The 25614-nt window shown below is 40.0% G+C and overlaps 1 protein-coding gene across 2 annotated transcripts in view; it reads right to left on the reverse strand.

Annotated features, from left to right (window-relative positions):
* Positions 1-25614, reverse strand: part of MEGF10 (multiple EGF like domains 10) — a 179121-nt gene that overhangs the window by 26796 nt on the left and 126711 nt on the right. For both annotated transcript variants that reach the window (XM_049873371.1, XM_049873381.1), the window contains exons 11-16: positions 20021-20141; positions 19082-19245; positions 16773-16875; positions 3698-3844; positions 2522-2656; positions 1855-1983 (exon numbers count right to left, since the gene is read on the reverse strand). In XM_049873371.1, coding sequence (XP_049729328.1) covers positions 1855-1983; positions 2522-2656; positions 3698-3844; positions 16773-16875; positions 19082-19245; positions 20021-20141 — 799 coding nt within the window. The remainder of the gene's footprint in view (positions 1-1854; positions 1984-2521; positions 2657-3697; positions 3845-16772; positions 16876-19081; positions 19246-20020; positions 20142-25614) is intronic.

Here is a 25614-nt window from a genome sequence, read left to right on the forward strand (position 1 = left end):
CACAGATGGCCACTCACACAGCTTCTCTCTTTTAAGGCCACAGCAAGACTCAAGTGTAAAAATGATTAAAGTGTTCAGTTCATGTGATACTCAGTGGAACACTCTTCACCTGAAACAACTTATTCCTTAGATGATAATTACCAAACCTTCGTAAACCCTTTTATGTTCACAATATATTTTTCTAAGATAATCTGTTTGTAATGGGCTCCACTCCTTATATTGGCTGTCATAAAATAATGGGACTGAGAATCATCCAGCTTTTATAGTCCAAAAGACAAATGTAGAGACAGGGCTTTAAAAAAGCATTTACTCAAGGACACCTGCCCCTTTAAATGCATCCTTTTAATTTTTCAACCTCTATTTTCACTGTGAAGGATCTTTCTCTTTATAGACAGGCTGACAATCAGCCAAGTAGAAATATCAAGGTGGTTCTACAAAGTCCATAAGGGAATCAATGAAATCAATGATTCCACAAGAGAAGCAAAGGCTTTTGCCAAATAAATCAGCTTCCTCCAGAGTGACGATGGGAGTAGGCAACACTATAGTCTCCATTCATGGTGGTGTTCCTTATTTTGTCCCTTCAAGCACATTCTGCTTCTAAATGAGGAAGTGACCAACTTCCAAAATAAAGAGTGCTTTAGAAAGGAACAAGTATATCAGTCATTTTATGACAATGATTTTGGGTGTTTGCTTGTTTGTTTTTTTCTCCCAAAACTGTGCCTTTCAGTATGTACTCCTCGAACTGTCCATGTGCCAACCTGAATCAGTCAGAGCCCTTGGGATACATGCAGATTTAAGCAGACCGTGGTAACTTTTGAAGTGATTTCCCCCCAAATAGAATGATACACACACCAAGGGTTTGTGTCTAATACTTCTTCCTCCAAAGAGCAACCTTTCTGATACAGTTGTGCTGTGCTGGTTTTTCAGAAGGCTGTGCTCCTTTATTCCTTATAAATAGAATGCGGAATGAACTACTGAGAAAAAAAAACTCAGACAAAACGTATTTCTCATCAATTAGTACTTGCAAGTTGACTTTAACTGTGAAGTCTGAATTAAATAACCAAGAAACTGCAGTGCAAAATCAGTACGTAGTCATTTTTTGATTTCTCTTCTGTGCATGGTGGCGAACTCCACATAAACCGAGTATGTGCCATGAAATTTGCAAGGAATGGTACCAGATTACCCCAGTGCATATGTTATTCCTTGGCCAAAAGTTGAATGCTTTTAGAGGTTGCATTAACCCTTTCGAATCATAAATCAGTGATTTACAGTGTTCTGTCTTCATGACATGAGTAATCTAAAAGTCATTTATAGTTCTTCATAGGGTTGCTCAGCTCTGGTCAGAAATACCGCGGTTGTGAGGCACCTGGGTGAGGCCAAGGTGGAGTTAAGCATGTGAGCTGCTGTTAGGTGGGCACTAAAGTTGGCTCAGGATCCCCACAGGTATCTAAGGCTCACATCACTGAAACTCTACTTCTTCATTTTCCCTATCATTAACTCTCCCTATCGTTAACTCTCCAGATAGCTGCATTGAAGGAACAGACTTCTAAGTGGACCTATTTTCATTTTAATTCAGTGGGTCATGAGTCACCGAAAAGTAAATAATGAAAATGGTACATATTTAGGTTCTTCCCAAGACATTATTTGGATCTAAATACAGGACCACTGCATAGAGCCCTTAATGAAAAAAAAAAAAAGCAATTTTAAAACAATAATAATATATCTTATAACTAGTCACCTATTCTTTCATGATTATACAAACACTCATACTTCAGTCCTAAGGAATTTGAAAACCAACAAATAAAAAAGTTTGATTAGTTGTTCTCAGAGATTTGAGAATCAAACAAGACTTACGTTGAGAGCAGTCACTGCCGATCCAACCTGGGTAACACTGACAAGATCTGTCAATGGGGTTGCAGGTTCCATTGTTGGTGCAAGTACAAATCCCTGCACAGTTTTTCCCAAATCTGCCACTGGGACACACTGTGAATAAGCTATAGGTCAGTAACTCACAATCACATCCCATCTCACAGAATCCTAGACTCTCGGGACAAAAGGAACTTGAAAGATTACCAACCCAGCTGCCAATCTAGTGCTTGCCTCCACACACCAGCATCCCTCATCTTGAGTGGGCTCATTTTCACAAATGCATGAAGCCAAAGACCCTCATTAAGGTTACATAAACCACGAGGCATCATCACATTTTTAGAAATCTGACTTCTTGGTTTCTCACTCACAGAGTCAACATCCTTCCTCATATTGCTTTTTAATGGGAGGATATTTCCAATTAAAACTGGAGTTGCACAGCTCTGAGAATAAAGACATTTTGCTGGAGTGGTAAGCCGGGTTTTCCAAAGCTCAAAGTCATATTTTCAGAAGCTGCAGACACAGCATACCAGAAGGCACTGAGAGCTGATAACTGAAAATATGTTCTTTGGGAAGCCTGAAAGAAAGCCGGAGGACAGGCTCCACAGGGCTTGCTCACCATCACTTATCTCCCCCAAATGCATGAGAACCTCACCTTCATTGCAGAGAGCCCCCGTGAAGCCAGGCAAGCAGTCACACAAGCCTGTGATGTGGTGGCAGGGCCCACTGCTGTGCACACACTGTGGGCACGTCTGGCTGCAGCGATGCCCATAAAACCCAGGGGAGCAAACTGGAAAAGAAAGGAAATTCAATTATGCTCCCTGAGACACTTTTCTCTATCATTCCACATTAGGGGTCTAGTTAAAGTTTCTGGTAAGGCCTTTAATAGCCACATGTGTGTGAGAAAAATCAACTTAAAAAATTGACGCTGAGAATTTAAATTTTCCAAGTATAGAATAATAACCACAAAAGGAACAAGGGAACTCTTTAGTAATGAAAAGAAGCCACTACATTCCGAATTCCTTGAGGGCAGTCAAATGCCTTAGTCCTTTTTATTCCTCATTTATGTCCCTAATTATCTGGAGGCTTGGCATAGACCATGGTTCAAAACATTACTGATGGACAGAAAAAGGAATAAACAAAATAAAATTGCAGATAGTAGCAAGTATGAAATAAGAACCCTCAGACCATGAGTTGATTCTTTATCCTTTAACAGTCATTCCTGGCAATAAATGCACAATCAGAGCTAGAAGACTTTTCCTGCTCAGAATGGCCGAGGTTAATGATTGTGATGAGTCTTATATTTAATAAAAGACTTAGTAAAATCTTATGAATCATTTCCTAAATCAAAAATTCTACTAAGCAATGTCAACAGCTCCCTCTTTTAGCTCTGCAATTGTTTTTTTTCCCCCAAAGCACTGACTTTAAGACTCATAGCAGGACGTATGATTTGCCGCAAGGTTTGGCTGATGTTGACTTTTGGTAATTGAGGTAAGGCCAATGCCAAGTGGCTAAATAAAATATTTACAGGTCATTGGATTTCTGGAACACCATTTGCAAGATTTAAGGAAGGATCAAGAAACATATCCTGACGATGGTGCCAATGGGGCAATGAAATCATTACTGAGAAGACTTGGTTAAAGCCCCATCTGTCAGGTTAATGCTGAAGGTTAGAAAGAATAAAGCCCATGCAGAAGTGCTATCGAGGTCAGTTCTGCCCTCAACTGCAACAGAACATCACTACAGAGTGAGTAGTGGAACAGAGATAATTATTCCGTACACAATGCCCAAGGAAAGGAGGGCAGAAATTAGTGCCTAATGAGACACTTACTTCTCTGACAAGTGGTGCCTCTGAATCCTGGAGCACACTCACAGATGCCATCGTCGGGGGAGCACGAAGCTCCATTTTTGCAGTAGCAGGGCAGGGAGCAGTTGGGGCCCCAGCGTCCTTCGGCACACACGCTGTCACAGTGGACACCTGAAACAGCCCACATGGGATAATCTTGAGTGACAGGCTGTGTGGGCACTTTGGGGATTCAAAGTCAAAGACGACGACTAAGCTAATAGTATTAAATCTGAGTGATCACAGGCAGCAGCGAGCGGAGGTGATAAAAGATTTCAAATCCAGTTACCACCTCACATACACCAATACACAGTATCATCGTAACATTAAAATAATACCCAGAACTATTTTCAATGGAATCAAGAAGAAAAGGAATAAAGTGCCTCTGTTAGACTGATATTTTAGGAGGAGGGTGCAGAAAGCGCTCTGCCTACTAAAAGTGAAATTTATTTAAAAATTTATTGAATTCTGTATCATGCAACCCTCCGTGACTTCTCCATCACCCCTTTCTTTTTTAAAACATAGAAATGGACAAACTGTAAAAGTTAAGGCAAAGTAAAAGGTAGCTAAATTGTTTTATGTAAATAAAACCCTCCCCTGGAGGAAAAAAAAATGGTGATCTTAAAATATTTTGATGATATATATGCAGGATAAAAAGATATATTAACATGTGCCACCGAATTCCTCTTTAAAAACTTAATCTGACATTGGACAGATATAAGCAGAAAATCACAACTAATGTTGTTCATAGTCGGCTAAGCAATTTATTACTCTGAAACTATATGTAGGTATTTAACTCATCCTGGAAATGCAAAAACTTGGGAATCAGCCATGAGTGAATAAACAGATGCATAAAAAAAAGTAAAGAAAATCTGAGATTGCAAAAATAAAAATAAAGCCAAATTTTGTGTACGGTAAATCAAAGTCTCTTTTGTAAGTTCGTATTTGAAATTCCAAGGGAGCCTCTATCTTGTAAGTATGAATTCCTCACAACTCAAAGAAACGCTCTTTCCATTGAGAGGTAGTAAGAGTGAGTTATAATTAGTGGTGAACTGCTGACTGCTGGCCTCAGACCAAATGAAAACATGGTAAGAACAAGCACACACACACTCAAGGATTCCAGAACACAAACGACACTCAGCACCAAGGATTCTGAGAACGCCATGTTTTATATCATGGTTTTTGCTTCTAAATCAATTACGAAAAAAAAAAATCACCATGGCCTGGATCTTAACACAGAAGAAGCCCCAAACCATAACACGGACGTTACTAATTGGTACGCAGCCATTCCTGCTGAACCGTAACTCTCCACTTTTTACTGCTTCTTTTGCTCCTTCTGAAAGTATTCCACATGGTAAAGACCATTAAGTAGGCATGAAAGCACGCAGGCCTCATTGTGTCTGCCTCGCACTGACAATGGACATTTATTTCAGCTTAGAACCACTGGCTAAAGAAAGGAGATCAAACCTGTAATGAAACCAATTGAAGTTTAAATGTTTAAACATAGAATAAAACACGGAATTTGGGCCTACGGTTTTTTTTTTTTTTTTTTCTTGAGTTCACAAATATATTATCTTTCTAAAAAATCCCTTTGGAAAAACTGAGATAGAATTGCAAATTCTATGCTCCCTAAATTCGATACACTAGCTACAGAGTCTTATCCGGTGTTTTTACCCACTACTCTACTACTACAGGAAACCCTAGTGGCGTAGTGGTTAAGCGTTACAGCTGCTAACGAAAAGGTCAGCAGTTTGAATCCACAAGGTGCTCCTTCAAACTGTATGGGGTGGTTCTACTCTGTCCTATAGGGTCACCATGAGTCAGAATTGACTCCACAGCAATGGATTTTACACTGCTAGGCACTATTCCACCCACCGTCTGTCAGTTTGTCATACTGTGGTGGCTTAAGTGTTACTATGATGCTGCAAGCTACGCCACTGGTATTTCACATACCAGCAGGTTCACCCAAGGTGGACTGATTTCAGCGGAACTTTCAGACTAGGACATACTACGAAGAAAAGGCTGGTGATCTACTTCTGAAAGTTAGCCCATGGAAACCCTATGGATCGCAGAATATTATCTGAGCTTTTGACTTGCTTACTTTGGTTGCAGCATCGGAAGGGGCTGATCATTGGATGAGGCTATCTTGTTTGGTCAAGTGGAGGTCCAGTGAGGACAAAGGAAACCTTCCGTGAGATGGATTGACACAACAGCTGCAACAATGGACTCAAACATACCAACGGTCATGAACATGGCACAGGACCAGGCAACATTTTGTTGTTATACATCATAAGTTGGTGCTAACTCGATGGCCACTAATAACAGCAATGCTAAGCAGAAGCATTAAACATATTGAGCAGAAAACCACTTGAAAGGAGGCTGCAAATCTAGTTTGAGGAAAGTATCCCATTACAGGCATCACTCTCTATTCAAATTCGAATCCTGAGCCCTATGACCTAGAGCCATGACTCCTGTTAAATAGCAGCCAAGAAGAGACTGACCACCCTGGGTGTTTTGATCCGAAGCCATCCAGGCCAATCCCAGTCAGGACTTAGAAGACGTGGAAGCTGAGTAATTGTCTGGTTAATCTAATCATCATCCTAAAAATTAGTCCTGATTTTTGACACACTTATGGGGTGAGGGCTTAGGAGTGAAAAGGTAGCTATTTATGATGACTTAATTTATCAGCTCCTTGTCAAATCTCTTCTTCATTTTATACTTAATAAATGCAGTTAAGATGGAATGCAGTACACTTTAGGTCAAAAGTATAGCTGCTTTCTTACATTATAAGTTGTAATGATTTATGTATGACTTAGTACATTCTCAATCAGAGCCTATTAAGAAAAATGACTCCAAGCCAGATTGGCAAATCTGAATAAAGGGATCCTTCATTTCCTATCTGATTCCTCTTGCCTTAACAGGTTTGTCCAGCTAGTTGGCATAACCATTAGTCACAATCAACTTTATCGAGGTAGTTTTGATGTAAGAAATAAGGCCCATGATATAGCAAGGAGAGCCATTGCCAAGATGAGCTTGTTTCACATAATTTACCCATCATTTCATTTCCAGATAATCATAAATTCTAGAGGTCATCTATCAAACCTCCTGTCTCCAGTCATATAAGCACATTTCAACAGAAACAAGACTACTTCTAAATAACTTTTATTTCAGGACTGCAAAGAAACGATTCCTCTGAAAGAAAATTAGAAAAATTTTAGTACTAACATCCCTTCCCCCGCCCCTCCCCCAAAATGCACTCTTTCCTTTTTCTCTATCAGTAAAAATGAGTCACCATTTTGTGGATATTAATGCCTTGTCTATTTGAAGACGAATATAAATTATGTCTCAGTCAGGTGGCGGCTCCAGGGAAAAGCGGAAGGCTTTCTTCCTCTTGCTGCACCCTTGTCTCCTATTGCTACTCTTCCCTTTTCAGATGCTCTGTGCCTCCTTTTATCTTCCCTTTCATCATTTTTTTTTTCATCATACAATCAGCACAGGACAAGATCAATGAATTCATTCTTACAGATATGTTACCTCTTTAGAGAATATGATCATTTTAATACAGCACACATTTTAAAGAGCCTAAGAAATAAATCTCTAATTGTGAAATTTCAGCCAGCAAGGCTGAAGGAGTACTGAGTAAGTGCTTCTCTAGCTCACACTAGGTATATGGCTGCTGATATTATCTTGATGTAAGGTCAGCCCTGCAGTAAAACTTTTTCCAGAATAGAGTTAGAAGTTAGTTTTAAGCATTTGTGTGTGTGTGTGTGTGTGTTTATTCCTTGTTTCCACTGATCTCATCCTACTCTTTGCCAGCTTCACTAGAGTACTGCAAGACATCTTTTGCTTCCTTGTTTGTCAAAGAAAAAAAGTCAACTCAACAAATGGTCAAGGGCTGTGGTGGCTGTAAGCCCTGCTGATGCCCATGTGAGAAGTTTTCTAACAGGGATAGCTCCAGGGTGATAAGGGTCCCATATCAGGCACACCAAACTCTGTCTTGGGATCATGGTCAGGAAAGGAGGTAACTCTGGAAGAGGAGGAGGGTTCCAGGCTAAAGGAAAAGTGATTGACAGGCTCAAGGCCCAAAGAAGTATATGTATATCCTTCAGAAATCACACATATTGGGCATGGCTGAAACTCAGAGTCTGAAAGCAGGGGGAGAGGAGTCTGCGCCACTGGGCAGTGGTCCTGCCATGCAGTGGAGTATGAGCTTCCTCCTGGTGTTAATAGGGACCGAGTGAACAGTTTTTAAGTAGAAAAGGGAAGAAATTAAATTTTTACTTTGTAAGAGGACAGAAACATTTGAAGTTGGTCAGGTAGCTGGTTTAGGCTACCCAGGTGATATATGATGAAAACAACAAGATCTCGAACTAAATCAATGGCAGCTGGATGCAGGGGAATGGATGAATTCTGGAGAGATAGGAGAAAATGCAGATGCAGGATCTCCCCTTCTGCCCACCGCACCCAGGGTATTTAATGAGTTCTGGCAACTCCATGACAGAGAGATGAGGCTTGCCTGTTTTTGCTCACTACAGGGATTATCACATGAAAGGTGTTAAATATTTGTTGAATAAGCCAATAAGCAAAGTTCCTCTTTCCAATATAATATTCAGGACCACTTTCCAACTGGACGGAATGGCCTTATCATTCCTTGCGTTCCTGAAGAAGTGAAGTGCACTCAAACCAAGGAGCCTAACATTTATATTTTGTGCATCTAAAATGATGACCTTTCCCAGGTTGGGGTGGAAATGTCTGCCTTGCTTGTTTATGAGGAGACATACTTTCTTGAGCTCAGGTCTACGTTTTTTAACCTTTGCCCAGGTTATAATAGAGCAATAGAAGAATTATGAGACTACTTGAGGAAATTCATTTGGAATGTTTACCAAAGAATAGATAAAAACGTTAATACTAGTCACTTCAGGAAATAAATTCCCAAAATATTTGGAGGAAGGGGTAAAACGGGAAGGGAGTATCTTTAAATTTGCAGCAATCTCTGGTTCAATGGAAGCGTTTTTTTCCTGATAAATGTTCTAATGCTGATAAGGAGATCTGTGAGGGACTGTTTTTGCCAGGATTGAGGACAAAGAGCTCTTTGATAGCCTTCACAAGTTGCTAGGCAATGGCTGAATGATCGTGATAAACTTCAGCTAAGCAGCTCTAAAGAAATGTTCATGCATTTAATGCCTGATGCATTATGCCAGTGGCCTCAATGGGAAATCAGCATTCACAGGGCATTTGTGATTGCATGAATGCAGAAAATAAATCATCTGGGGTGTCGTTATTTCCCCTCCCAGAGATATAACCCAAACTCCTTGTCCTACTTAATTGTTACATTCCTTATGCCAGCACTGCAAGATTCGGGGAGTTAATGAATGAAAGAAATGATTCAGATTCAATGTCTGTTCCTACACCACAAGCTGTTAAACATATATTAGAGCAAAGACAGAGATTTGTTAATAATAACTGGACTTGGTGATCGTAGGAGAGAGGAACTATAGGATTTAGTCATAATGTTGTAACACTTTTTCTGCTTTTCTAATCTTCCAACCAACAAAGCAGCACCATACAGTCATGTGCTGACATGATTCACTGGTGTGTCCACCTCCACTGATGGGGTGTCTACGGTGACAGAATATGAGCTTCTGCATGTCGAGATCTGGCATCACTTTCTCTTTGTGTTCCCAGTATCCAACCACTAGGTTGCACAGGACATGGAGACACTCAAAAAAAAAAAAGGTTGTTAAATCAAATTGTTCTATTTGGATACGATGAACTTTCAGCATCCATTGAGAATAAATCTGCTTTATATAAGCAGTCAGGTTGAAAAAAATCTTGATAGGTCGTGTGGATCAGAGATGTTTGCATTTGCAACTGCAAAACAAAAATACCAGAGAGCACGGCCTGCCTTGGTCCAGACCCCCAAAAAAGAAAATGGAACAAAATCCTGGGCAGAGTGGGAGATCTGGGAGCTTTGGGGCCTTTCTCTGCAACTTTCTTTTCAGGAAACAAGCCCCTCCCCCCTCACTTCAGAGGCCCAACAGTCTGCTTTTATCTGGCTCCCTGCCCCCAAGGCCACACAGACAGACACACAGATACACATGTGCGTGCATACATGCTCTGCATTCCTCCATACCGGAAAGGGTCAACTACTGAGTCACTTGCATTGTAGATGATTGGGCTACTGCACAGTAATTAAAGCTCATTTATTCTAAAGTATTACCTCCTCCTTGAATTTGCACTTAGCTGTCTCAGGGCAAAGGAAGGCAGATCTGCCCTCATTATAATAATTCAGGTATCGTTACGCCCTATGAGAAACCATGTTGGAGCAGAGTAGTCCCTGAAATAGCAGCTCACTTTCTCAGATGGTCAAACTTGGTCTGTCTCTGGTAACTTGGAAAGGGCTAGAGAAGGGGTGGGGCCACACCAGGACTAGATCTGCTTGCTGGGAAGAATGGAGAAGCCCAATTCTTCTCATAAATGTGCCTGCAAGTCTTCTCCCTCCAATGTCCTGGCTGGACTCAGGTGAGCACCCCACCTGTGCTCACACTCTCCTTCCCCCTCCTTACCTTCGCACCATGTCTAATAGTCCCTCTCCCTTCTCCAAGACACGTAGAAGTTGGGAGCCCTGGCGGAGCAGTGGTTAAGAGCTCAGCTGCTAACCAAACGGTCAGGAGTTCAAAGCCACCAGCTGCTCATTTGAAACCCTATGGGGCAGTTCTACTCTGTGCTATAGCGTTGCTATGAGTCAGAATTGGCTCAACCGCAACGGGTTTGGTTTTGAGTTTAATCTATTTTTCATGAGCTCAGTATTTAACTTTTTTTATTCTGGTATGAATGCATCCTTAAGCATCCTCTATTCTTTTGCCAACGGTAATAAGGTTTTTGTCAAAGAAATGTTCCACTGTACCCCACCCTCTTCAGGAACCAGAATAACAAGGCATAGCTGAGGCCGGTCTACAGACTGCTGACTGCCACCACATGGGCCACCAGAACATTTTTAAAATTACAAACCCAGTAAGGCTGTGCACTACACAAGAACTCCTGGCCAAGGAGGAAAGCCAGGGTAGAAATTCAGCCTGAATTTCACCTGTCAAGAAGTACACCTTGAGAGATTTCCAAACCTTTTCCAAACTTGTTCAAAAGGTGCTTTATGAGTTGGTAGTGGCTCTATCCTCCTCCTCACCCACTCTTCACAATCTCGTTCAGTAGGTGTGGGATGGGGACCTGAAATATGCAAGTGAAAAGAGTTCCCAGGTGACTCTGATTTAGGCAGGGCTGGGGACCAAAAGGGTCGGAAGTTCAAATCCACCAGGCACTCCTTGGAAACTCTATGGGGCAGTTCTACCCTGTCCTATAGGATTGCTATGAGTCAGACTTGACACAATGGCAACGGGTTTGGTTTTTTGGTTTTTGGGAACCAGTTTAGAGGCTGCACGCGCTCCTAGACAGCTTGAATGAAATCTTAATCAGCTGTAAAGCTCAGAACTAGGTGTTTTGGCTGACTGAAGTCAGAGCAGAAGAGAGGAAAGAAAATATCTACATGTTTCTACCCTACTCAGCTATAAAAAAAAAATAATAATACTTGGGCTATATATACGTATACATAAAACTCCTTCTAGTTCATTGACAATAGCTGTGTGTGCGTGTGTAGAAGAGGTGTAGGAAAACGGGCCCAGGGCACACCCTATATCCTACATCCTGGATTTTTTTTTTTTTTTCACTTTTTTCTCATTTTTTACTGCAACCTGCCTCTTTTTGATATAGTCTATGGGCTAAACATTCTAGTAAATTAAGATTTTAAATAACCACATATAACATTTTCAGGCCTTTTGAAAAACAGTACATTTTTTTTGGAAATAGTATCTGGGATGCCAGATTCAACGTTTGTTTTGGTTAATCTTTATGTCAGCGCATTTTGAAGACTTATTTTATGAACAGGTAAAATGTGACTATGAATTATAGTTCCTTTAAAAGACAGTCAAATATGAGACAAGTGAAGTTATGAGGAGTGGTGAGTGACCCGCATGGTAAGAAAGCAAGCTGACTTCCTTAGCATATGAGATTAGGGTATGGCTTTCTCAACTGAGTTTTGTCAATTTCTTTGTGAGAAGGGACCCTTATTTCTGGCTTCAAACTGGGAGGCCTAATCAGCTTCTCTCCACAGTGTTCTCAGTGGCTGAGCACTGCCGGAGCCTCTGCGCCATCTTATTTATTTGGTCAGAGGAAGGGCCCAGGGCCCTGTGTTAGACTTCACTGGTTTCTTCACAAAAGCCTCACTGTTACCACACACACTGCTACCCTGTCCAGTGACACCTAACATTTCACCTAGAGCAACAGGGAGGAGAGGAAACAGAATTATTTGCCTCCCCGGGCTTATGTTAATTATTTGGTCCCAAACCTGGTTTCTAAGTGAAAAGCAAAGCTTTCTGGATATTGAAAAAGGTCTTTAAAAAGTACTTATTCAAAACAAGAGTAATGATGAAAAAGTACGTGTCAATCCACTGTTGACAATGAAATGGTGTTTTGTGCAAATAATACACAGAATCTCCTCTTTGTTTTCTTTTAGAAAAATAAAGCATTTCTTGGTCCTTTTGTAGGGCACTTTTTAGAACATCAGTAACCTTCTTTTCCCCTGTGTATGTTTGCTCATACCAAGTGTGTTCTGTGAGTATGAGGGATAACCTCTCTAAAGAAATGTTTATAGTGGGTTTAGATACTTAACTGATGCTTATAGACTAACAGCCCACACAGAAGACCCAAAGAAATAAGTCAGTGGAGCAACCTGGCTGGCCTAGGAGGAACAATGGCTTATAGGCCAGGAAGCAAAAAGATTGCGGGCAAGATGTGACCAGAGGAAATTGAGACAGCAAAGCTTCATTCCCTCTTGGAGAAGCAGACCAGTCACAGATCGAAAGCCAGATTACAAGATTATGTTGTGTGACAAAGTCACTGCATTCCCGCAGGAGCCCGACAGGTCTAAGGCCATATGGGATAATTTGTCTTACCCCATGACCCAGACTGTGGAATGCAACTAACAACATTTTCTGGCTGGCTCCAGGACGAATCATATCTCCTGCTTTGTTCATGTACGCTAGAGTATGTCTTTCACTGTTGTGTTCAGGATCACCTCACATTCTTCCTACATTTATAAGACAAATGTAGATTTGGTGGAATATAGCCCCCAAACAAAGGATCTGTCCCCTGAATCTACCACTGTGGTTATTTAGAAATGAATGTTGGACACTCCATTTGAGAACATCAAGAGCCCTGGTGAAGTCACAAAATCTGATTTAGTCTATGGTGTGATGCAATTTTAGTATTTAGTAACTGAAAACCAAACAAAAACATGGGAAGGTAGAATTTCATATTATGAAGTCAGAGTTGTCTTAGTTTTTCCAAGTCAAAGGAGAACTACAGGGCCAGGGAATCTTGTGTCTGTGGGTAGCCCCTAACAACAGAAAATGAATTTCATTTACAGTAGCTTTGGTTTGTTTTCCAGAGTGGCTCTCAGAAAGCAGAAATCAAGCATGTGACAGTTTATCTCAATTTACCTGGTCAGAAACCAAAAAAACTCTCCACAAAGTCCAAGGGACTAACAGACACTACTAAAGAGGTGACACTCCATGTTTACAGATTGGAAGACTTAATACAGAGTATTGTTAAGATGGCAATACCTCCCAAATGATCTATAGAGTTAATGCAGTCTCCATTAAAATTCCATCTTTCTTCTTTTCAGAAACAGACAAGGTGATCCTAAAATTTATATGGAATTTCAAAGACTCAAAAAAGACAAAACAGTTTTGAAAAAGAACGACAACGTTGGAGCACTCACACTTTCTGATTTCAAAACTTACTAAAAGCTATAGAAATCAAGACAATGTAGTACCGGCATAAGGACAGACAAATAGATCAATGGAATACAATTAAGCGACCAGAAATAAACCCTCACATAAACCACTGTCTATCTATTTTCAAGAATGTCAAGACAATTTAATAGAGAAATACTAGTCTTTTCAAGAAATGGTGCTGGAACAACTGAATATACACAAGCAAGAGAATGAAGTTGGGCTTCTATTTCACACAATATACAAATATTTACTCAAAATGGATCAATAACCTAAATACAAGAGCTAAGACTATAAAACTCTTAGAAGAAAACAGGCATAAATCTTTGTGAATTTGGATTAGGAAATAGCTTCTTAGATATAACACCAAAAGCGCAAGCCACCAAAGAAAAAATACATAAATTGGATTTCATCGAAATTAAAATGTTTTCTGCTCCAAAGGACACCATGAAGAAAGTGAAAAGACAATCCACAAAATGGAGAAAATATCTGTAAATCATGTATATAAAGGAATTGTATCTAGAATACATAACGAACTTTTACAACTCAAAAACGAACAAAATAACCAAATTTAAAAATGGGCAAAGGATCTAAAGAGACATTTTTCCAAAGATGACATACAAATGGCCAAGAAGCCCATGAAAAGATACTCCACAACATTAGCTATCAGGGAAATGCAAATTAAAACCACAATGAGATACCACTTCATACCCACTAGGATAGCTATAATAAAAAAGACAGATAATAACAAGTGTTGGTGAAGACGTGGAAAAATTGGAACCATCACATCTTGCTGGTAGGAATGTAAATTGTGCAGCTGCTTTGAAAAAGAATTTAGCAGCTTTTTAAAAGTTTAAACATAGAGTTAGCATATGGTCCAGCAATTCCACTTCTACATATATACTCAACATTTACGCATCCACACAAAAACTTGTACACAAATGTTCATAACAACATTATTCATAATGGCCAAAGAGGGGAAACAATCCGAATGCCTATCAACTGATGAATCAGTAAATAAGATGTGGTATATCCATACAATGAAATATTATTTGACAATCAAAAGGAATGAAGTACTTATACACGCTCCAATATGGATAGACCTTGAAAACGTTATTCTAAGTGAAGGAAGCTAGTCACAAAAGACCACATACTGTACGAATCCATACAATGTCCAGACCAGGCAGATCTGCAGGGATAGGAAGTAGATTAGTTGTTGCTCAGGGTGGGCGGAAGGTGACTTGGGGGTAAATGAGGTGTGATAATTCATGGGTCCAAGATTTCTTTTTGGGGTAATGAAAATATTCTAAAATTGATTGCGGTAACGGTTGCACAATTTTGTGACTATACTAAAAATCATTGATTTGTATAATTTAAATAGGTAACTTGTATGGTATGCAATTATATCTCAATTATGGTGTTATTAAAAAAAGAGGTTGCTGGTTACCAGCACTGACTACCACCATCTTCTCATACAATTCCCAGAGGTCTTGGTCTATGCTGAAAGTGGAAGTTCAGCATAACTCCCAGTACTTCCTAGAATAAGTCTGTGTATGGCAGTAGTGTCCAGTGATTAGGATAGCTGGCTCTACAGTGGGAGAGTTTTGGTACAAATCCATTTCCTAAACTCTGAGACCTTGGCCAAGCCACTTAACTTCTCTTGGTCTCAACTTCATTTGTAAAAATGAGAAAATAATATATATACTATCTCATAGAGTTGTTGTGAGGCTATAGCAGGTGCTCAATAAACATTACTTATTTTTATTTCTCTAGACTCTTCTTTGTATGTATTTTTTCTATAAGGTAAGATCACCCTCATCCCATGATTTCCTAAATGTGACCTCTCTGGTATGTAGTCATATGATTCTCTTCCGAAAGATCCATCTTCTAAAAACATGAACCATCACTAAAGAGGATACCTGGCTTGTTACTACCAATTTCTCTTTAAAAGTGCTAGTTGAAAATTGTTTCAAAAGATACCAAAGCACTGTCAACATGAAAACAGATCTCTTACATATCTCCCTCTCTTCTATATAGATGTACATATATTTACATACATATAGACATACATACATACACACATATGTTTAGAAACAACTTCAAATGGAAAGTTTTTTTTTTTTTTCTAAGTTTTGGTTTATGTAAAGTCAAAGAGACAAACCCGTTGCTATCAAGTTGATTCCAACTCATAGCGACCCTATAGGACAGGGTAGAACTGCCCCATAGAGTTTCGAAGGAGTGGCTGTTGGATTTGAACCGCTGACCTTTAGCAGCCAAGCTCTTACCCACTGCATCAATACAGTTCCTAGTTTAAGGGTTTCACTGTACCAATCAATATTTTACTTTTGGTAGAAATGAATATTCATGACTGTATTCAGTTCATCCCTATGCTCAATAACTTTTCTAGTGCATCCCCATTGGTATTTTTTCTTAAGTGTTTAAAATCCTATTTGTTTTTATTTATTTATTTTTGTCTTTTTAGGATAAGCTTGATTTGATATATAAAAAAGAAGAGCAAGATCCCAATTTGCTTGGACATTTACCACCATCTTCCAAGTATATATATTATGAGCAAAAACTATAATTCTTTCAGGATCACTGTTAGTTTGATGAATTTCCTGCCTGAAACCTTGAAGGCATATGAATAAGGGTACATTCCCACCCTGCGGTTAAAAATTGGTACTAATCCACTTTGTAAATATGTCATGACTTAAACATTATCACACAAAAAAAAGAAAGTTTAAAAGCTTTTATTTTTAGCAAAAATATTTTAATATCTATATATTAATATTTTATGCCTCACAGGGTAAACCTAGTTATATTCCTACACTTTTTTCTCAGTCATTCTTTCCACAATGCTCAAAAAATACCACAGAGGTCTTGCTGAGATCTTCACAGCAATTTACATTTTTCCCACCTTCCTGGTTGAATATTAACAGTGGGACCTTACACGTGGGCTCACGTGAAATGTCCATGGGGCTCACGTGAAATGTCCATGCACAAATCCACAAAAAGCCATACCTGGCTTGCAGATGAACTGGATTTAGCAATAACATTTTTTGGACAAAAATATGTCATTAATTTACTGGAGAGATTATTGTATTTTCATTTTTTCTGCAAAGTTGACCTGTGTGGGTTTCTCTGGAGTAGCAAGGAACAGCTTAGGTGCTAAGCTGGCTTGTTTCTACTACATTTCCAGTAGTGCCCTTGGATCTCACCTGACCATCCAGGCAGGCAGCGACAATGGCCTGTGGTGGGGTGGCAGCCGTCGGCATGGCTGCAGTCACAGCGCTCAGCACAGTTCAGCCCATATGTGCCATCCTATATTGAAGACAGCATTGAAGACAGGAATGAGGGCACAGGAAACCCCATGATGGGAGACAAAAGGGGCCACAATCAGAACCTTTTAAGACACAGTTCCCTGCGCTTCCGAAGCACCTCCCAGTAACAGGAGTTGTGATCACCTCTTCCCATATCTTCTTACTCCCCAAACTGTAGGTTCCAGGAGGTCAAGTGTTCTAAAATCACTCATACCTAAAGCCTGACATAGTGCTATGAGTGGTGAAACAAAGAGCTTTTTCTTGCACCTTCATATGCCAGTTAATTAAAAGAACATTTTGTTATTTTATGGTAAGCTCAAACTTATACTTTTTTTTTTTTTTGCTCCTAAAGACATTTTTTTTTATTTAAAGACTTTACAAAACAGTTCAGGGCTCCCTAAACTACAAGTTTCCTAAACTTACACTAGAGAGGAAAGGGAAGGCCATGACCCAGATAAGGAATCTATAAAATTAAAAAAAAAAAAATTATAGCTCTAATTAAGTTGATTTCTGTAAGTTGCCTATAGGATACATGGAACTACAAAGAAAGATGAAAATCTTTCCCTAATTTTTTCCTGTTTAATCGCCTCTTTTTTTCCATGGAGAAGTGTAAACAACATGAGCTATTTCGACACCTCAGAGGGGATGGGTATGTTCTGGCACATTCTCCTCACTTTTCTCCTCCCAGGTCCTTCTGTTGTCACATGCACGTCAGCTTGGGTGGTCCAGTGGAGACCAGACTCTTCATGGTCATGATAATTTAGTTCATAGCAGAAGAATGTAGAGCTCTGAATTTATAACTCCCACTCAAGCCAAATCCTGAGCAATTGAGGGAGGGCACCACATACCTCCCCACTCTGCCCAAGAACTAAGAGAAACACTGTGTGCCTGTACACCTACTAAGAGGGAGGAATAGGAGAATCAGCATAAAACAGGGTGCTAAAAGGCATACTCATCTGCGAGAAATTATTAGATTAAAAAAATATTAAACCATTTTTGGACTCCACTAATGTTTGGTAGGATTTAGCTCTGCCGTACTGATTTCACACTTTCAGAGTGGAACAATGTGAGCCTTCGCTGGTTTACTAACACAGCTAATATGCAAGAAAGAACAAGATTACGCCAGGGGCTTTGCTTTGTTTACATTCAGATTGGGAGTGAAAAGTGATCTTAAAGTGCATCTCAAAGTACTGATCATTTATTCGCTGGTCAGGGGTGAGCCATAGCAAAGCTAATTTAACTCTGTCCTAGGGATTGGGAAGGCATGGAATAGCCCAGGGTGGGATCCTCCCCACATCTCTAGAAGTGGGTTGTACTTAATGAGGAGGAAGCCCAGGAAGAAAAGGGCCTCTGTGGAAGGCCCTTGGCCTGGGGCCCAGATCGATGGGGTCATATTGTTATCTCGACATCAGAGTGCTCTCCCAGAGGCAGAGAAGACACACTATTGAGAGAATGCTTAATGCCTCAGGAGAAAAGAACTGTGATAGGAAGAAAGAATGATGGGAAAGAAGAAAAGAAACAGGTCAAGTGTTATGGGAAGAAACAGAAACCAGCATATTGCTATAGAATGTACTTCCCATTCGTATCCCCTGTCAGCCTGTGGTAGACACAGTGTGGAATTGCTAATGCCATATACACCCAAAGTAGGCTAATGAGATCCAGTCAGAGTTGAACTAGGGAAATCTTTGGAGATTCCTGTGACTCTAGAGATATTTACATTAAAAGACAGCTGTTTCCAAACCTCCTTTCACCACCTCACTAAGCATTTCTGTGACACTAGTCACCAACCCCCTTTCAATTCCCTGCCACTTTCCACTCCAAAGGGTGGGTGATTTCCATTATAATAGAAGCAAAATATTTGGAGAGTTGACAGACGTACACTGGGTCCTTGACGAATGCTCTTGACTGGCTACCACTAAGAGATGGGTGTACTAAGGGCAGAGAAAACAAAGGGTTGAGGGGGAAGAGGGTAGAATTGAAGGAAAAGAAGGAAGCATTTCCCATAAAGCTTCCCTATCCAATTTCCACTTCTATGGCTTTTCCAATTCTATAGCCAATTTGAGGCCAAACACCTCAATTCATCTAATAGTTACTGAGGTTTGGGTCACACTTACCCACTCTAAACCAGGAAACTGTAAAAATCAGTCGACCCTCTAACATCAGCTCCCCCTTAGACATTCCCCATTGGTGCACTGGTTTGGACATACCTGGCAGAGAAGTTCACATTTCTCCCCGCGCCATCCAGGTGCACACGTGCAGGTCCCATCCAGAGTGTTGCAGGCTCCCCTGTTGAGGCACTGGCATGTTAAGTTACAGCCAAAGCCCCATGTGCCACTGGGACAGCGGATGGAGCAGTCCACCCCGTGCCAGCCTGTCATGACAAGATGCCAGAGCGTGTGAGGGAACAAAGGCAGCAGGGGGTTTTGCAGAGCCTGTCCAAGCCACGTTTCCCTGCAGAAACTTCTTCGGGATGCACAACAGTGCCTCCCAATCTCAGCAGCAGTGAACACTGGCTCTGTCATTTAAGGACACCACCAGAAATGAACAAAAGTCACCCCTGAGGACCCGAACAACTGTGTGTGCTGTGTGATCTGCAAGAATGCCAATGCCAAGAAGCTACTGGGGAAGACATACAAAGTTGGGAGTACTTTTAAGGTGCAGTGATGTGCACCGTGGAACGCTGAGTTTCATTCATATTGGGAGAGTGAAATATTTATATGGCAAGGAGAAGGAAGGCTATGATTGAAGGAACATCCCATCTTTAAAGCAGGACTCTGTTAATCATGCACAATGGGTATCTAGGGTCCTGGCTCCCACAGCACCTACACGTTCTGGCCCTCACATATAATTGGTGCTTGGCTATGTCCTTCAGACCAGCACATTTAGGGACATGAACATATGTCTGTTTCTTAACTCTTCCCAACAGTTCAGAGACTCACAGAATTTTAGAACTGGCAGTGATTTATGGGACCATCTAATCCAGTCCTCTTCCCTTGGCCCATAACAGAGCTGACACTGGATGAGGGGCTTGCTGAGGTCATGCACCAAATACAGCTGGGGTAGATTCCTAGTGAAGGTTTCTTTCCTGTGACTTTAGGAGATAAAAGGACCAGGACCAAATACAAGACTCATTCACCCACTCTTACCTGCCTTGCAAGTGCAAGAACCATCCACAGGGGAACAGACAGCATCATTTTTACAGCCACAGCGAGAGGAGCAGTTTACCCCATAGGTTCCCAGGGGACAAGGGGTAGAGCAGTCAATTCCCTAGACGGTGCAAACAGAAAAATGCATGCAACTTACTGACTGAAGTAAGATCACACAAATACACAAAAATATATCTTGGAGATGCTAATTAGACTTCCTCTCTAATTTTAACATATTGTACTGCAAAGAATTCTACGATGTCTCTACAAATCTTAGACATTCAAGCAAAATGATAGCTGGACTGTTTTGTTGCTGTTGTTAGTTGCCATTAAGTTGGCCCCTGACTCATGGTGACCCTATGCACAATGGAACAAAACGCTGCCCAGTCCAACACTACCTCATGATCATTTAGGTATCAGGCTGCTGTGATCCATAGTGTTTTCACAGGCTGATTTTTATAAATAGATCACCAGGCCTTTTTTCCTATTCCATCTTAGTCTGGAAGCACTACTTAAAGCTGTTCAGCATTATAGCAACACACAAGCATCCACCGACAAATGAATGGTGGCTACATATGAGGTATATTGGTCAGGAATCGAACATGGGCCTCCCTCATGGAAGGCAAGAATTCCACCACTGAACCACTAATGCCTTCTGGCCTTGTTTAGAATATGGTATTAAAATGGACCCCCCCAAAAAACCCTGCTGCTTTTATTAGTTCTGCTTTGGTAGCAAATAAAAACCCCTTGTCTTTGTTCAAATAAGTAGATAATTAACAATAAGTTGTAGCTATAAAATTACTATTAATAAATAAACATAAATATTAACTATGCATTAAATCATGATGCTTCCTAGACTTCCTTGTACAGTGGGTGAAGCAAAACAACAGAACCCATGCTCAGCTAGCACCATGATTCAATTTTTATCTGACAGTGAGTGTTAAACATAGATATGGGCTCCAAAAGGTGACTGGAGTCACCTCCTGTGAACACAGAAGCAACTTCCTTAAGACAAGACTAATTCAAGTGGGGCTTAACCAAAAGGTAGTGACGTAAGTTAGAAAGCCCTGTAAAGATCCTCTCAGCTCTATGGCTTTATGATCTACCAGTTACATTGTGTGTTCTGAAATAACCATTGGCATTCTTCATAGTTTAATGTTCTCCTTTTTAAAATGGGAGGAAATAATTCAACAATAACCCATTTTCCTTTAAAATAAGGATTCCTATTCTGGGGTTAAGAAATCCTAGGCTCAACATAATTAAGGGCATTTATATAAAACTAACAGCCAACACTATTCTCAGTGGAGAGTGACTGAAAGAATTCCCCTTGAGAATGGAACCAGACAAGGATGCCCTTTATCACCATTCTTAGTCAATATTGTACTGGAAGCCCTAGCCAGAGCAGTAAGACAAGAAAGGGAAATAAAGCACATCCAAATGGGTAAGGAAGAAGTAAAGGTATCCCTATTCATAGGCAATATGATCCTACACATACAGAGTCCCAGAGATTACACAAGAAACCTACTGGAACTAATAGAATGATTCAGCAAAGTGCCAAGGTACAAGATCAACATACAAAAATCAGTCAGGTTCCTCTATACTAACAAAGAGAACTCCAAAAGGAAAATCAGGAAAACAATACCATTTACAATAGCCCCTCATAAAGATATACTTAGGAATAAATCTAAACAGGGACATAAAAGACTTATACAAAGAGAACTAAATATATCACTGCAAGAAACCAAACAGAAAAACATATCATGCTCATGGATTGGAAGATTTCACATTGTGAAAATGTCAATACTATCCAAAGCGATCTAGAGATACAATGCAATCCTGATCCAAATTCCAACAACATTCTTTAATGAAAAAATGAATCACCAACTTTATACAGAAAGGAGAAAAAAAAACCTGGATAAGTAAAGCATTACTAGAAAAGAAGAACAAAGTAGGAGGCCTCACACTTCCTGATCTCAGAACCTGCTACACAGCCATGGTAGTCAAAACAGCCTGGTACTGGTACAACAACAGACATAAAATTGAGGCCAATGGAACAGAATTGAGAACCCAGAAGTAAATCCATCCACCTATGGACATCTGACCTTTGACAAAGGGTTGAAGTCCATTAAATGGGGAAAAGATAGTCTCTTCAACAAATGGTCCTGGCAAAACGGAATATCCATGTGCAGAAAAAATGAGACAGGATCCATACTTCACACCCTACACAAATAACCAACTCAAAATGTATCAAAGACCAACACAAAACCTAAAACTATAAAGTTCATGAAAGAAAACATAGGGCCAGAGGTAGGGGCCCTAATCTATGACATAAATAGAATGTCAAGCATGACTAAAAATTCATAAATTTCAGAAGATAAATTAGATAACTGGGACCTCCTAAAAACTAAACACTTATGCTCATCAAAAGACTTTACCAAGAGAATAAAAAGAGAATCTACAGACCGGGAAAAAAACTTTGGCAACTACATATCAGATAAAGGTTTAATCTCTAAAATATATAGAAAACATTAAGAACTCAACCACAAAAAGACGACTCAATCATAAAATGGGCAGAGGACAGGAACAGACACTTTACCAAAGAGGACATTCAGGCAGCCAACAAATACATGAAAAGATGTTCAAGATCATTAGCTATTTGAGAGGTGCAAATCACCCTGCAAGAATGGTACTGGTCAAAAAACAAACAACAAAACAATAAATGCTGGTGAGGCTGTGGGGAGATTGGAACTTTCATACACTGCTGGTAGGAACATGAAATGATACAACCACTATGAAAAACGATATGGCACTTCCTTCAAAAGCTAGAAATACAAATACCATATGATCCAGCAATTCCACTCCTAGGTATATATCCTAAAGAAACAAGAGCTGTCACAAGAGCAGACATATTCACACCCATGTTCATTGCAGAATTATTCACAGTAGCAAAAAGATGGAACAACCTAAGTCCCCATCAATGGATGAACAAATAAACAAACAATGGTACACTGACACATGGAATACTATGCAATGATGACCAGCGATGATGAACCCTTGGAACATCTTCAACATGGATGAATCTGGAGGAGATTATAATGAGCGAAATAAGTCAATCACAAAAGGACAAATATTGTATGAGACTACTATTATAAAAATTCATGAAAACATTTACACACAGAAAGAAACAATCTTTGACATTTACCAGGGAAAATCATTAAATAGGTAGTAGACCTGTGTTAACTCTGGTGAAGGGAAAGTCGATAAACAATGTAGGCGTACTTGGCACAACTTGACCAAGGCAAACAAAGACACCAACAGGAATGCAAAAAAAAAAAAAAAAAGGCAACCACAGTAAATACTATAACATATACAACCCTACAACAACAGTAAAAACAAAGAATAATTTAGAAGCAGATACATAGGTAGACATGTTTGCGGAATACAGGAAGGAAGGAATATAGGAGTATACTGAAGTACATATATAGGTTGGGCTGTGGATATTTTTACATACATACTTGTATGTGCAGCATGTATATTCATACATATAACAGAGCACACTGAGGGCACAGTCTTAAAAGCTTCCTAGATACAACCAAACACCTCACAGGACCAAGTTGCTGGGGCAGAGGGCTAGAGACCAGGGTCATGGAGGACGTCTAGGTCAACTGGCATTATATAGTTCATAAAGAAAATATTCTACATTCTACTTTGTTAAGTAGTGTCTAGGGTCTTAAGGGTTTCGGAGCAGCTATCTAAGATACAACTATTGGTCCGGAGCAAAGGAGGAAGGCAAAAACCGAATGAAGCAATTAATACAAAGGACTAATGGACCACATGAACCACAACCTCCACTAGTCTGAGACCAGAAAAACTAGATGGGGCCTGGCTACCACCACTGACCGCCCTGACTAGTATTATAATAGAGGGTTCTGGACAGAGCAGGAAAAAAATGTAGAAAAAAACTCAAACTCACAAAAAAGACCAGACTTACTGGTCTGACAGACACTGGAGGAACCTTCAAGACTATGGTCCCTAGACGCCCTTCCAACCCAGAACTGAACCCACTCCTGAAGTTTACCTTTCAGACAAATATTAGACAGGTCTATGCGAAAGATGGACAATGAATATGGAAGACCGAAGAAGAATTGATGCCTTTGAATTACGGTATTGGTGAAGAATATTGAATATACCATGCACTGATAGAAAAACAAACAGCCAGAATGCTCCTTAGAAGCGAGGATGACGAAACTTTGTCTCATGTACTCTGGACATGTTATCAGGAGGGACCAGTCCCTGGTGAAGGACGTCATGTTTGGTAAAGTAGAGGGTCAGTGAAAAAGAGGAAGACCCTGGAAGAGATGGATTAACACAGCGGCTGCAACGATAGGCGCAAGCATAGCAGTGATTGTGAGGATAGCGCAGGATCAGGCAGTGTTTCATTCTGTTGTACACAGGGTCACTATGAGTTGGAACTGACTCACAAGAACAACATAAAACAATAACACCCATAAGGAACATGCTCCTTAGAACAATCAAGTAAAAGAGCCCCAATGGGCAACGCCTGCCCAAAAGCAGACGCGACTGCAGGAAGGGACAGGAAAGCCAGATAAATGGAAACAAGGAAGCTGGGGTGGAAAGGCAGAGAGTGTTGACACATTGCAGGGATGGCAATCAATGTCATGAAACAATTTGTGTATAAATTACTGAATAGGAAACTAATTTGCTCTGTAAACTTTCACCTAAAAGCACAACCGAAAAAAAAAAAGACAGAAATCCTGGAAACTGTAGGCTGAGGTTGTAGGCAAAATTCTACCCTTTAGCATATATGCATTTTTGTAGAGTTCAGATTTTTAAAGAAATATAAAAACTTATATACAATTAACCATAAAATAAAATACATAATAAATACTAAATTAGATTTTAAAAAAACAAAACAAAACCCGTTGCCTTCGAGTCGATTCTGTCTCATAGCGACCCTGTAGGTCAGAGTAAAACTGCCTCACAGAGTTTCCATGGAGCTGCTAGTGGATTGGAACTGCTGACCTCTTTGTCAGCAGTTAAGCACTGTGCCACCAGGTCTTCAAATTGCATAGAATTCGAGCAAAAACTGTCAACAATAATATGTATCATACTTGGAGAAATAATTTCCTTGTTGTTTATAAAACATTGTAAAACCATTACTTACACAATAATCATGATACATCACACTTCACATATATTTATATTAAAAATTAATGCCATATAAATATTTTTATCAGCTTTCCAGTCATCATTCTAAGGTAATTACTTGTATCTTTATTAGCAATTGTCTCTTTATTCTCTTTCTCATTAACGATGTGATGATTTTATCATATTCATTTACCTCAGAAAAAGCCATGCAATCCCAATCCTAGATATATAGCCAAAAGAAGTGAAAGCTGGAACACAAACAGAAACCTGTCCACCAACGTTCGCTGCAGCACTTTTCACAATAGCCAAAAGGTAGAAACAACCTAAATGTCCATCGACAGATAAACAAAATGTGGTACATACATACAATGGAATATTATTCAGCCATAAAGAGAAACGAAGTCCTGATGAAGCGTGGATGAACC

Source organism: Elephas maximus, chromosome 2 (assembly GCF_024166365.1).
Source record: "Elephas maximus indicus isolate mEleMax1 chromosome 2, mEleMax1 primary haplotype, whole genome shotgun sequence".
Lineage (NCBI taxonomy): Eukaryota > Metazoa > Chordata > Mammalia > Proboscidea > Elephantidae > Elephas > Elephas maximus.